The sequence below is a fragment of the Gadus morhua genome, chromosome 9 (genome assembly GCF_902167405.1).
Source record: "Gadus morhua chromosome 9, gadMor3.0, whole genome shotgun sequence".
Classification (NCBI taxonomy): domain Eukaryota; kingdom Metazoa; phylum Chordata; class Actinopteri; order Gadiformes; family Gadidae; genus Gadus; species Gadus morhua.
In genome coordinates this window covers 6,133,977-6,145,541 of record NC_044056.1, presented here as the reverse complement: position 1 = coordinate 6,145,541, position 11,565 = coordinate 6,133,977, and the positions used below count along the sequence as shown (strand labels likewise).

The window sequence follows — 11,565 nt, the reverse complement described above, 5'->3', positions numbered from 1 at the left end:
AATGTGAGGGAATTGAGAGTGAGCAAAGGCCTCCCCCCCCCCCCCACACCCCTTTTAGATCATCGTCATCATCGTCATCATCCTCGTCATCGTCTTCATTATGAAATGAATAACTTTGGCCACTCTCAGTACACTCAATTTCACCTGATATTACAGTAAAAAATAAATAAGGATTCATTAAAACATGAGTTCAAATGCACAAAAAGTCTAGACGAGATCCTCTTTGTGTTCTTCTGTCTGCTTGTCCATTCTGCGACCCCTCTAACTCTGCCCTTGGACTGCGTGGCAGACACTTGCCACTGAACTCCATTAGACATCTGGTTTAATATTCGGCCTCCTATTCTTCTCCTCTGGACTCCTCCAAGTTCATTGAGGTTTTTCTGGTCACTCCAATTTTCCACTGGCAGCTCGCGCGGCTATCCAAGGGTGGTTGCTCCTGGCTGGGCTGTCGGGACACAGGCCGGGCCCCTGGAGGAAGCTAGTGACGGGACCTCTTAAGGAAGTAACCGTCTGGGCCCCTGTAGGATGCTGACGACCTGACCTCTTAAGGCAGCTAATGTCTGGGCCTCTAGAGGCAGCGAACGCCTGGGCCCCTAGAGCTGACCCTAGTGACTGGACCTCTAAAGGCAGCTTGTGTTTGGACCTCTACTGTCAGCTAACGTCTGGGCCCCATACGTTAGCTAGAGGAAGTCACTAGAGGAAGCTAGTGACTGGGGCCCTTAAGGCAGCTTGTTTCTGGGCCCCGAGAGGCTATTAAGGGCTGGGCCCTTAGAGGCAGCTAGCAGCCTCTGTATCTCTATCTCTCCCTCTCTGTCTCTCTCTGTCTCTCATTCTGTGTGGCATCTTGGTGTGAGAACAACAACATGGCGCTGTGAGTAGGATGCTGGCTTGCATGCACACTAGTGACAGATCATGTGCTGTCACTAAAGCACATGAATGCACGACGGTATCTACCGTGCATCCATGGGTCGCAAGAGATGTCCGATTTTTATTTGCGTGCCTCCACAACAGCAGCTGATTGACATGCCAGCGGTCAAAGCACATGTCCGCAACAGCTTTACAAGTATGTGCTACAACATGTGCTTGCGTCCTTAGGCAGGAGTTAACGCACGTTTGCATTAAAGACAGTCAATAGAGTGTGTTTAGCTGTAGATTCGAATTTAGAGTGCATTTTGTTGCGATAAACTGTATCTGGGAAATGTGCAATGCATTCGGTTGCAATTGTAAACCGTTTATGTGTTTTTGTTATTATCACGCCCGAACCACCATTTTGATTTGCACGACAGCAAACGACCGAATGACCGAATGCTTATGTCAATGTGTGGTACGTCTGGGTCGTACCACACGCCTTCCGTCACTCGAATTAGAAAAGCAGGAAGGCTCTGCCACCACAGTTCCGCTGGTGTAAAGTAATTGGTTTCTTGTTATTGGCCAAGCGGAGCCCAGCATGGTGCCAAAGCCAGCAGGGTGGAGGGGGTAGAGCAAGGGGGGGAGCTGGTCGGGGTGACAACCAATACAAGGCCCATAATCATCATCAATTTTAGGCATGCATGGGAGACACAGAGAACCACCCTTCTTCTGGAAACTTTTACCATTACAGGGAAATCCAGTTTGTCATGGTCCTCAGTGTGCATGTGTGAGTTTTTGCGCGCGCGTGTGTGTGTGTGTGTGTGTGTGTGTGTGTGTGTGTGTGTGTGTGTGTGTGTGTGTGTGTGTGTGTGTGTGTGTGTGTGTGTGTGTGTTTCAATGGGTTGTATATGTGCATGTGCATGGCATGCAATTGGGTTTTGCTACAGTATTTTGGTTGGGCCTTTACGTGTTTGTTTGTGTGTGTTTGCGTTTGCATGCATGTGTCTATGTGTATCTGGGTGCACACGTGTGTATGTGTGCGTGCAACTGTGTGTGTGCATGTGTGTGTGTGTGTGTGTGTGTTTGTGTGTGTGTGTGTAGATACGGGTGGAAGCAGAGGCATAAATGTTTTTGTGTTTTCATAACAGTGCATGACCCCGGCTCCGAGTGTGGATGTGTGTGTGTTTGAGTGTGCGGCTTCTACCAGCTGTGCGGATCCGTGTGTGTGTGTGTGTGTGTGTGTGTGCAGCTTGTGTTTACGTGTACTTACAACCCTGTGTGTTTATGTGTGTTTAAAAACGGGGGTGCAGACCACAGGCAGACGGGGGCCCACGGCCCCTGTAGCTGACCGGCGGAGCAAGTGGTGGCTGAGTCAGTCCCCTTTCAGGCAAAACCCAACGCCTGGAACATAAGGCCCCATCGGGCACGGCGCAACGACGCTCCAGCAGGCTAACAATGGCTACTCTGGTCGGACACTATGGAAAACGAAAATAGCAGCGTGGTCAAAGAAAGTAATCAGTGTTGGATCCTCGTCAATCCGGATCAATGTCCGAAAGGAAGCAAACCGCTAATGTTATAATATTGTGTTGGATATGAGAGATCTGTTGACGTTGTATATATCCCTCCAGTCTGTGCTAGGTCTTTTGTTTCGCTACGATTTCGATGGGGTCGCTTCTAATTTGCTGGAAAAATGTCTCAACAATTTCTCTGCATGTTAACTTTGGGGATTTAATCCTGTGTTGTTGCCTTACCTTTGGTATGGCATGATATTGAATCCCTTACACAACCCCGTCCATTTCCGAATGCCATACAAAAAAAAGGTTTGAATCATTTCACTTTCATGAGATTGGGAGTCAAACCGATGTCGCCTGTGGGAAAGCGACAAAAAACAAAAGGGATTCCCTGTTTTTTTCCCCGAGCGAATGTCAAATCACGAGAAATCACCAAGTTTAGCCGTGCAGTACAGCGCATGATGCTTCCCGAGGTCCGACCGTGTACGACTGCTGTGACCGGCTAAGTACATTACACAATGCACATCCAGGGGGCTACACAGTGTCCCCTTTATGACGTAAAAGGCCCTTCAAAACTCGGTTGGGATGGCGCTCTGTATTTTGTGCTCTGACATTACTGCCGGTTGAGGAGACAACTGATTTGTAAGTGCCCAGAGTCCTTTTTAGACCAGAAACTGGCCCTTTTTAGACGTACTCCCTGTGTATGAGGACAGCCATGGAGGAAAGTCCCCTGGGCTCTTTTTTTTTTAAGGTCACTTAATCCTCAATCTCTTTATTTCTCTGAAGAGCCTCAAAGGTTTCACATGTACAGGTAATTAATAGCAATGATCAGAAAGCATTTGTTTTCTGGAAATGATTAAATACATTTTGTCTTCATCGTTGGCATGTATGACATTACTTGTCACCGGTGTACAAGAAAGAGATGCTTTTGCAGGTATGCAAAAGCTTGTGTCACCTTTAGCCACACACACACACAACTTATCCAAGTATTCAGACTCCCTCAAACTAACTCGCACCCCCTGTTCCTCAGCGAAGCAGAGTGCTGCCCACCAAGCCAGCGAGAACCTGTAGACCTCCATTCCGTTTCATTGTAGTGGTTTGAGGCCTCGTGAGTGTGCACACAAGGTGCTCCCTCACCAGATGAATTCAGCACTTTGGACAGCACCTAGACCAGCACACACTCTGGAATCCAAGCACTGCACACAAGAAAAAAAAGTCCAGAGCCCAAGGACTTTGTGGTCAGAGCCGGGGAGACGGCATTGCTAAGTCAGGTGGAGCAAGGAGGAAGTGGGAGGAGGGGGGGGGGGGGGGTTGAAAATATGCTGTGGCTTATCTGCAATGCACGATAATGATGATGATGGGGTGGTGCTTTGGGTTTTTGGCCTTGATGCCATCGGAGGATCAATTTCAGTATCGGATGGCCCCTTTATAAGGAAGATGTGAAATAGCTTTCCGCCTTGGTCGGTTGTTGGCAAGAAACATTTTTTCGCGGTTCTGTCCAAAAATGTCGAAAATGTGGAATTGTTACTTCAGACAAAAGCTTAATATTTATCCATGCCACGCTGCATATCCTTGTCGTCTAACTAAGTCACAACGTGATACTTGTCGTTGGAGAAACTTAAAGGTGACATATTATACCACCAGGTGTGAGTGTGATTAGCCGTTACAAGCCGTTTTGAAAATCTGCCTCTTCTGACATCACAAGAGGGCGCGTCCACCTAGATGGATAGATCAGTCTACCAGCCTACCCAGTGGACTGTAGCAAACGTTGCTCACCTATCCAGCACACATCTAGGTGGACACGCCCACCTATGATGTCAGAAGAGGCTGATTTTCCAAACGGCTTGTAACGGCCAATCAAACCTGGTGGTGTAATATGTCACGTTTAAGGTAAAAAAAACGTGAGTCTGACCACTAACAGAACCTCCCCCCTTTCTCACCAGGCAGTCGGGAAGCGGCGTTCACCTACGCCATCACGGCGGCGGGCGTTGCCCACGCCATCACGGCGGCCTGTAGCCAGGGCAACCTGAGCCAGTGCGGCTGTGACCGGGAGAAGCAGGGCTACTACAACCAGGAGGAGGGCTGGAAGTGGGGCGGCTGCTCGGCCGACATCAAGTACGGCATCGAGTTCTCCCGCCGCTTCGTGGACGCCCGCGAGATCAAGAAGACGCAGCGCCGGCTCATGAACCTGCACAACAACGAGGCGGGGAGAAAGGTAAACACATCCACGCCGTGTCGGTGGCTCTAGGAGCGTTTCCCCACTGGCAGCTCGCGAGGCTATCCCAGGGTGGTTGCTCCTGGCTGGGCTGTCGGGTCACAGGCGGGGCCCCTGGGGGAAGCTAGTGACTGGGCCTCTTGAGGAAGCTAACGTCTGGGCCCCTGGAGGAAGCTAGTGACTGGGCCTCTTGAGAAAGCTAACGTCTGGGCCCCTGGAGGAAGCTAACGGATTGGCCCCCTAGAGGAAGCTAGTGACTGGGCCCCTGGAGGAGGCTAGTGACTGGGCTTCTTGAGGAGGCTAGTGACTGGGCCTCTTGAGGCAGCTAATGTCTGGGCCCCTTGAGGCAGTGAACACCTTGGGCCCTAGAGGCAACTAACACTGGGTTCCTAGAGGCAGCTAGCAGCCTATTTTGTTACCTCACAGATAGGGTTTATGGTAGGCTGTGTTCATGTAAAGGGTGCGGGATGGTCTTGTGTTCAGGGTGTTTGAGTTTCAGCCATAGGATGCTGGTTCAATCCCCAGTGTCTCCCTGTAAATCTGCATCAGCTGCCTCACCCCTACCTGCTCATTTATTGTTTTTTTTCTATTCAATACTTTGGATACAGTTGGTAAATAGTAGTAAACTAAGCAGGTGGTTTGAATTTACTTTATTTTATTTTTATTTTTTTAGGTTTGTGTCATGGCATAAAGTCTCCCTTTTGATAATACTGATTCTCCCTGCTTAATTAATATTTGTAGTGTGTAGAGTGCCTACTAAATGTGTTTAAACAAACAAAAAAATCAAAGCTATGAATATCCATAGACAAATATCTGTAATTAATAACCACCGCCAGAGAACTTGGCCAGGATCCAAAATGGAGTCGGTCCAGCACAGCTTCACACCCTCCACCCTGACCCTCCAATGCCAGGCCTCGGAATAACGAGGTGGAACAACAGCACCAGGATATAATTGCAGTTCTCTATGCCATAGCAAAACAAATCACTACCATTTGACTGGAGCCATTCAGCGGATGAAGGCAGGCTGATAATGGCAGTGTTAACAGGACAGACTCTAGCCTCCTGACACAGGATGCGATGTCAACTCCCTGGCTCATTCATTTCTATGGGTTGCTCCATGCAGACACAGATCAGTGCTGGCCAGGTCCTGTGGGTAATACTCAAGCGGAACCGTAGCTCGCCCGCTAGCTGGTAGAAGTTGTGTTCATTTGGGGGCAATGTGCCACCAAAGGGGGATAAGTAGTAGTTTGGGTTAATGAAATGTGGCCCTTAACTGGGTAAATCTGTGTGAGGAAGGGAGGTCATTGGTTCTTTCAATGTTAATGGTATCCTGCTTGATGAAAAACATACGTGAAGAGCTTAGTGGTAAATCGGAAAGTACTTATGGGTTTGGTTCTTTTTTCTTTTTTCTCTGACTTATAAAAAAGGACACTTCTATGGTTTTAAAGAACAATGAAATGCGCTGGTTTCAGACACACAGATGCCTTCGTTTTTCATAATTGGGTGAAATTCAGAGCTTATGAGTGCATCAAGACAGAAGGGACTCGGCACGGTTTTGAATTTCACCAGACAATATTGTTTGCAAATGTTCTCATATTGTGATAAAAGAAAAGCGAACAAAAAGCCATTGAGTCAAGTAAGGTTTAAAGGGTTTTCGTCGATAAGGACCATGGATTGAACTCAGAGGAGTGTCTGTGACTGTGTTCAGTCATCGTAAAGGAACACCTAGTAAATCATTCCATCCTCTTTCATCTGGGGAAGTGGCCTGGCTTTTGACAAGTGATCTTTTTGTGAGGGGAATCGGGACATATTGGTGTAATTGAGGAAAAGATTGGAGACTTTGATGGACACGGTTTAAGTAAATGTTTCCATGCATCCGTCAGGATGTCGAATACCTTACTGTGGCCATCATTGTGGTTTTGCACCATACATTTTTCAAAATCCTCCTTCTGAATCAACATCCGAGGCAAGGCCCTCCTTTTTATAGCGAGGGACTTTATTAGCTAGCTTTTCGGCTCTGTTGTTGTTTTGCGCTTTTCCTTCTTCGGGATTATGTGTTCTTTGCTCCGCTTTTGTTTTTTTGGTTCTGTTTCAAATTGGTTCGATCGGTAAAAAAAAAGTTTTTAACTTTTGCAAATTAACTTTGTACGTTGTGTACACTCTGTCAAGAGTGTCCCGACAGAAGCGACGACTAGAGACCCGCTGGCGAGGTCGAGTGCCAGGAAAAAAAAGGGCAGCGCCGGGAAAAATGCCCCGCCAACCGACCAAAGTGTACATCTCCTCTTTAACGACAAACATGCACCCGCCTTTTTTCGAGCAAGTCAACGGTTCCTAATTGGGTTAAAGGACTCAGGAATCATCTCAGACGTGTTAATCCGACCTCATTCACCACCACTTCTCTCTGTTCCATGGCCCGCTCACTGGGAAGGAGACAGTTTGTGTTTTTTGAGGCTTTTTCTAAGTATTAGGTCCCTGGATGCGAGCATTGACTGTGTGTTGACACATTAAATGCTGTGGAGAACACACAATATTTCCCATATGCCGGAGGATTAGGCAGACTCACTTCCCAGTTTGACATATGTTGGGGATAACCTCAAAGAAAAATGAACAGTATGCCTTCATTTTCCGAGCCAAACATGACAAACTCATTAGTTACAAATGTATTGAAACATATATAGAGTCGTATAGTTATACCGTATCTTGTTTTATATTGATATTACATGTGTCTTTAAGTAAATGTAATGGAGTGTGTATGTGCAACACGTCTCACGTTGGCCTGCTTTTAAATCAAGTGCAATGGCTACATCCATTCTCTATTTACTTTTCCCCTTGAATTGATGTGGTTTCCGAGAAGGTAGAGAGAATTACAGGGTAGGATTTTAACCAGCAAATGTATTTTCCACTATTCCCTGACATAAAGCTGACATTTATGACTCTCCTTTCGCTTGAGAAATGGACAAACTTCCTTTGGTCCACCTCTTAGAAATCCCATTATACTCAAACGCTATGATAGTTAAAATACAATAATCAAATATTTGCGCAAATTTATATAAAAAGTTCATTGATGGAACATAGTTCTATCATGCTGTTGAAAAAACATCTGTCATAATCTACAGATCCGTTTCCACTTGCAGTGGCCAACGTTACAACGGCACTCTGCAATCACATTCTCCTAAAATGGAGTTATTTGTTTATAAAACCAATGTTGAATCCAAATAAATATGTCAGCCGCGCTCTCAAGACGTCCTCCCCTGAATGTATACTGTATGGTTGCAGAGAAAACAAACCGGTGAGAAACTGTGTGATGCAGCTCTTATACAGTTTTGACAGGATAAAGAAAGGTGTGGAGAGTGAAGTAATTCACACATATGTTTCACAAAGAAAAACATGTCAGTGGGCTGAAACATATGGTGAACAGAAAGGGTAATGTGTCTTGCCAACATTTCTGTATGTTGCTTAGGTATAAAATGGAAGGAGCCATATTCTATGTGTGTGATATCTGTCATTAGTATATGCTACACGTGAAACTCCTAAGATGGCGCAATTTGATTCGTTCGCTATCTCGGAATATTGGCAATATCCCATGATTGAGATCTCAAACTCTGGGATATTGTTTTCATCGCAAAAATGTCCTGCTTTGTAAGTGTTTCTTTACAAATGAATCCCAACAAAAACATAATTTTTTGGAGTGTTCACGTGTAGTATATACCCAGGCTCCATGAATAGTGGGAAATAACCCTAATAGGCTATTCCCCACTATTCCGTTCGCCCTGGCGAATAATTGTTAAATATGTTTCGGAATATAATCGATCGGAATACTAAGCTTCGGCCACGAAAAACTGTCATACCTTGTTGTTGTTGTTATTTAGGGAGCCCTCTTGATTCCATCCTCCCACCAGTTCTAAACCAGTTTGTTTTTTTTCCCGCTCCTCCCCGCCCAAACCCGCCTTCCTGCCCCTCCTCCAGGTTCTAGAAGAGAGGATGAAGCTGGAGTGCAAGTGCCACGGCGTGTCGGGCTCCTGCACCACCAAGACCTGCTGGACCACGCTGCCCAAGTTCCGGGAGATCGGCTACGTGCTGAAGGACAAGTACAACGAGGCGGTGCACGTGGAGGTGATGCGGGCGGGCCGACTGCGGCAGCCCACGCACCTCAAGGTCAAGCAGGTCCAGGGCTACCACAAGCCCATGGAGACGGACCTGGTGTACATCGAGCGCTCGCCCAACTACTGCGAGGAGGACGCCGCCACCGGCAGCGTGGGCACGCAGGGCCGCCTGTGCAACCGCACGTCGCAGCACACGGACGGCTGCGACCTCATGTGTTGCGGGCGCGGCTACAACACCCACCAGTACACCAAGGTGTGGCAGTGCAACTGCAAGTTCCAGTGGTGCTGCTTCGTCAAGTGCAACACGTGCAGCGAACGGACGGAGGTGTTTACCTGCAAATGAGCGGCGGCCGACGGGGGGGGGGGGCGGGGCGATCGGCGGACCGGAGCGAGTGACTGGATTGGACAGGGGGAGGACACGAGGTGGGGGGGGGGGGGGGGGGGCATGGGGCAAGCAGGAAGAGGAGGAGCCTAGCGGGCGCTGTTTAAAAGGCGGCAGTTTTTGAGATGAATGGACTATTATCAGCTCTTCATTCGCATCGTTTTGCACAGCAGAATCTTGACATTTTAGGAAAGTGACGGCTAACTATCGGTAGTTGATTTTCCCCCCTGAACTTCACTGACACAGGAGCGTGTGCTTGCATACTGCCGTATCCATGGTGAAGTTGGAACTACAGGAAGTGAGTGACACCTTTGACGGAGACTGTGCTTTGCACTCTGAGAATTGAACTTTTATGAGAGAGAGAGAGAGAGAGAGCGAGAGAGAGAGAGTCTTGCATAGATTTTTTTTTATGAAAAAGGACAGCGACCTGAGTGGTGGTTAAAAATTGAACTGCAACTGTGGAGGGGTGCAACCAAGAGACATGCCCTGAAGTCGTTTTTATTTTTATTATTATTGAAAACTGTTCCGAGTTTTTGACTTATTTTTCGACTAAGGGTGAACACAAGTGAATATTGTAGAGGCTCCGAGACTGACGGGGCCTGCTGTTGGAGGGTGGTGGTGGAGAGATGAAGAACAACACTCTGCAAAGTATGCTGCCGTAAGGCACGCCAAAAGATGAGTGCAGATTTCTCTTTGTTAAGGGGCCTCTGTTGGCAACTGGAACATGGAGGAGTATGTTAGCTTTCCAGTCACACTGCAACTGTCTGTTTGAACACTGAAAATAAATTGTTTATTTATGTTATAGTATCTTAAGAAAAAAACAAAGCACTAACGGGTAGAGATGTCTTTTTTTGTACTAAGTGTAAAAAATATACTTTTTAGAATTTTGACTGAAGACATGTGTCTATTAGAAAATGTCCCCCCATACCCCCCCAGAAAACAATTCCCTTAAACAAAATGGCACCATTGTATTGACGGAAACATAACCGTGTATTCTCATTCAATCACTATTGGTTCAGTTTCACTGTAGGATAGCTTTTGTTTGCAGCCCTCTATCCACCCAACTTTCATGTCTGTTTGGACACGTATGCCTTTTTCGAGAAATAGACCATAGCAACAAAGCTCTTTTTGTGACAGCTGACGTCTTTCCTCATTGATATTGGCATGTTGCTGGATGTGTTGTCAAATGCTGTGCTGACTATTTTGATTCAGATACAACTCGTGCAACATCAATAAAATCCCATTTGACCCAGTTTCCATAAACCTCATTGCTCAAATGTTGACTGCTTGCGGTAGTGAAAGCTATCTCGATCTGGTCCAAGCCTTCCCCAGGATTGGCCAATCAGAACGTGTTGGGGTATTCTGCAGTGTAGATAAGAAATATCTGCTAAGTCCACTTAGTAAGACCTCATACAAATAGCCGCAATGAGTGGCGTTTCTTTACTAAAAATTCATTCATAATTTAACTGTTGAATGACAAATTATCCTGGTAGGTATATATCTGCTTTCAAAGCTTTATCAAAAATGATTATGAAATGTCAATGTAAATAACTTTGCTTTCCGTGAATGGACATGTTAAAGGAGCTTATTCTGACCCGGCTAAATGATTTCCACTTTCTTAGCATGTCCTTTAACCAAATTCATAAAATGCTAAAACTGCCTTCTAGGTGATATTATCAATGCACAATATGCTCTATGGTTATTCTAGTTTCAGACAAAACCCCTTGTGGTTATGGCCACGTTCAAACGTCACATGTACACGCTGGTTGAATGTTGAGGTTCAGGGTTTATAACAGGATATTCTATCTTTGTACTGGGTTCTCTATGAATAAAACATTTAATAACTTATCTTTTGTTCTTTAGTTTTAGCAGTAAAAAACGTGCAATTATGTGATGCAAAATACTTATTGTAACCCTGTGACATAGATTACAAGAGATTAGGCATAAACAAGCAAATCGAATGCGCTAATTTGTCATACACAGGTCGATAATTTGTATCGACCTGTGCATGACTATCGACGAGTATTAGCGAACCACAAAACTTTCCCAAAATATAATTTATTACGATAACATTCTTCTTGTGGCATTGTTCACACACTTGCTGTTTTGTTGTGATATTAATTTAAAAAGAACACAAGAGTTGTTTTACAAAATTACATTGTTAGGTACATTTTCCACAGGCTGAAAAAAGAAGAGGAAAAGAAGGGATCTTTACTCCACTTGCAGGAAAGGTTACAGAGTTCTCCCAAATCCTTTATTTGAATGCTAAACGCAACGAGATTGCTCTCTCTTAGTGTACAGTAGCTTATGTAAACTGTTCCAGGGAAGATGCAACGCAATCATTACCCATAAAGTTCCTCCCAAATACAAACATACAAACAAACTATAACTCTCATATTCAATATTTTTGTATTCCTTTCAGTTTCCGGTTTCTCGCATTTCGTTCTCCGAGCTCATCGGATTTTGCATGTATTGGCATTGCAATCATGTTGCCGGGAATAATCA

The 11,565-nt window shown here is 45.8% G+C and overlaps 1 protein-coding gene across 2 annotated transcripts in view; it reads left to right on the top strand.

The window, feature by feature from the left end:
• The window catches only part of wnt7bb (wingless-type MMTV integration site family, member 7Bb), a 30,316-nt gene extending 21,257 nt beyond the window's left edge, over positions 1-9,059 (top strand). For both annotated transcript variants that reach the window (XM_030366916.1, XM_030366915.1), the window contains exons 3-4: positions 4,304-4,575; positions 8,542-9,059. In XM_030366916.1, the coding sequence (XP_030222776.1) occupies positions 4,304-4,575; positions 8,542-9,021 (752 nt within the window). In that variant the 3' untranslated portion in view covers positions 9,022-9,059. The remainder of the gene's footprint in view (positions 1-4,303; positions 4,576-8,541) is intronic.
• The last annotated feature ends 2,506 nt before the right edge of the window (positions 9,060-11,565 follow it).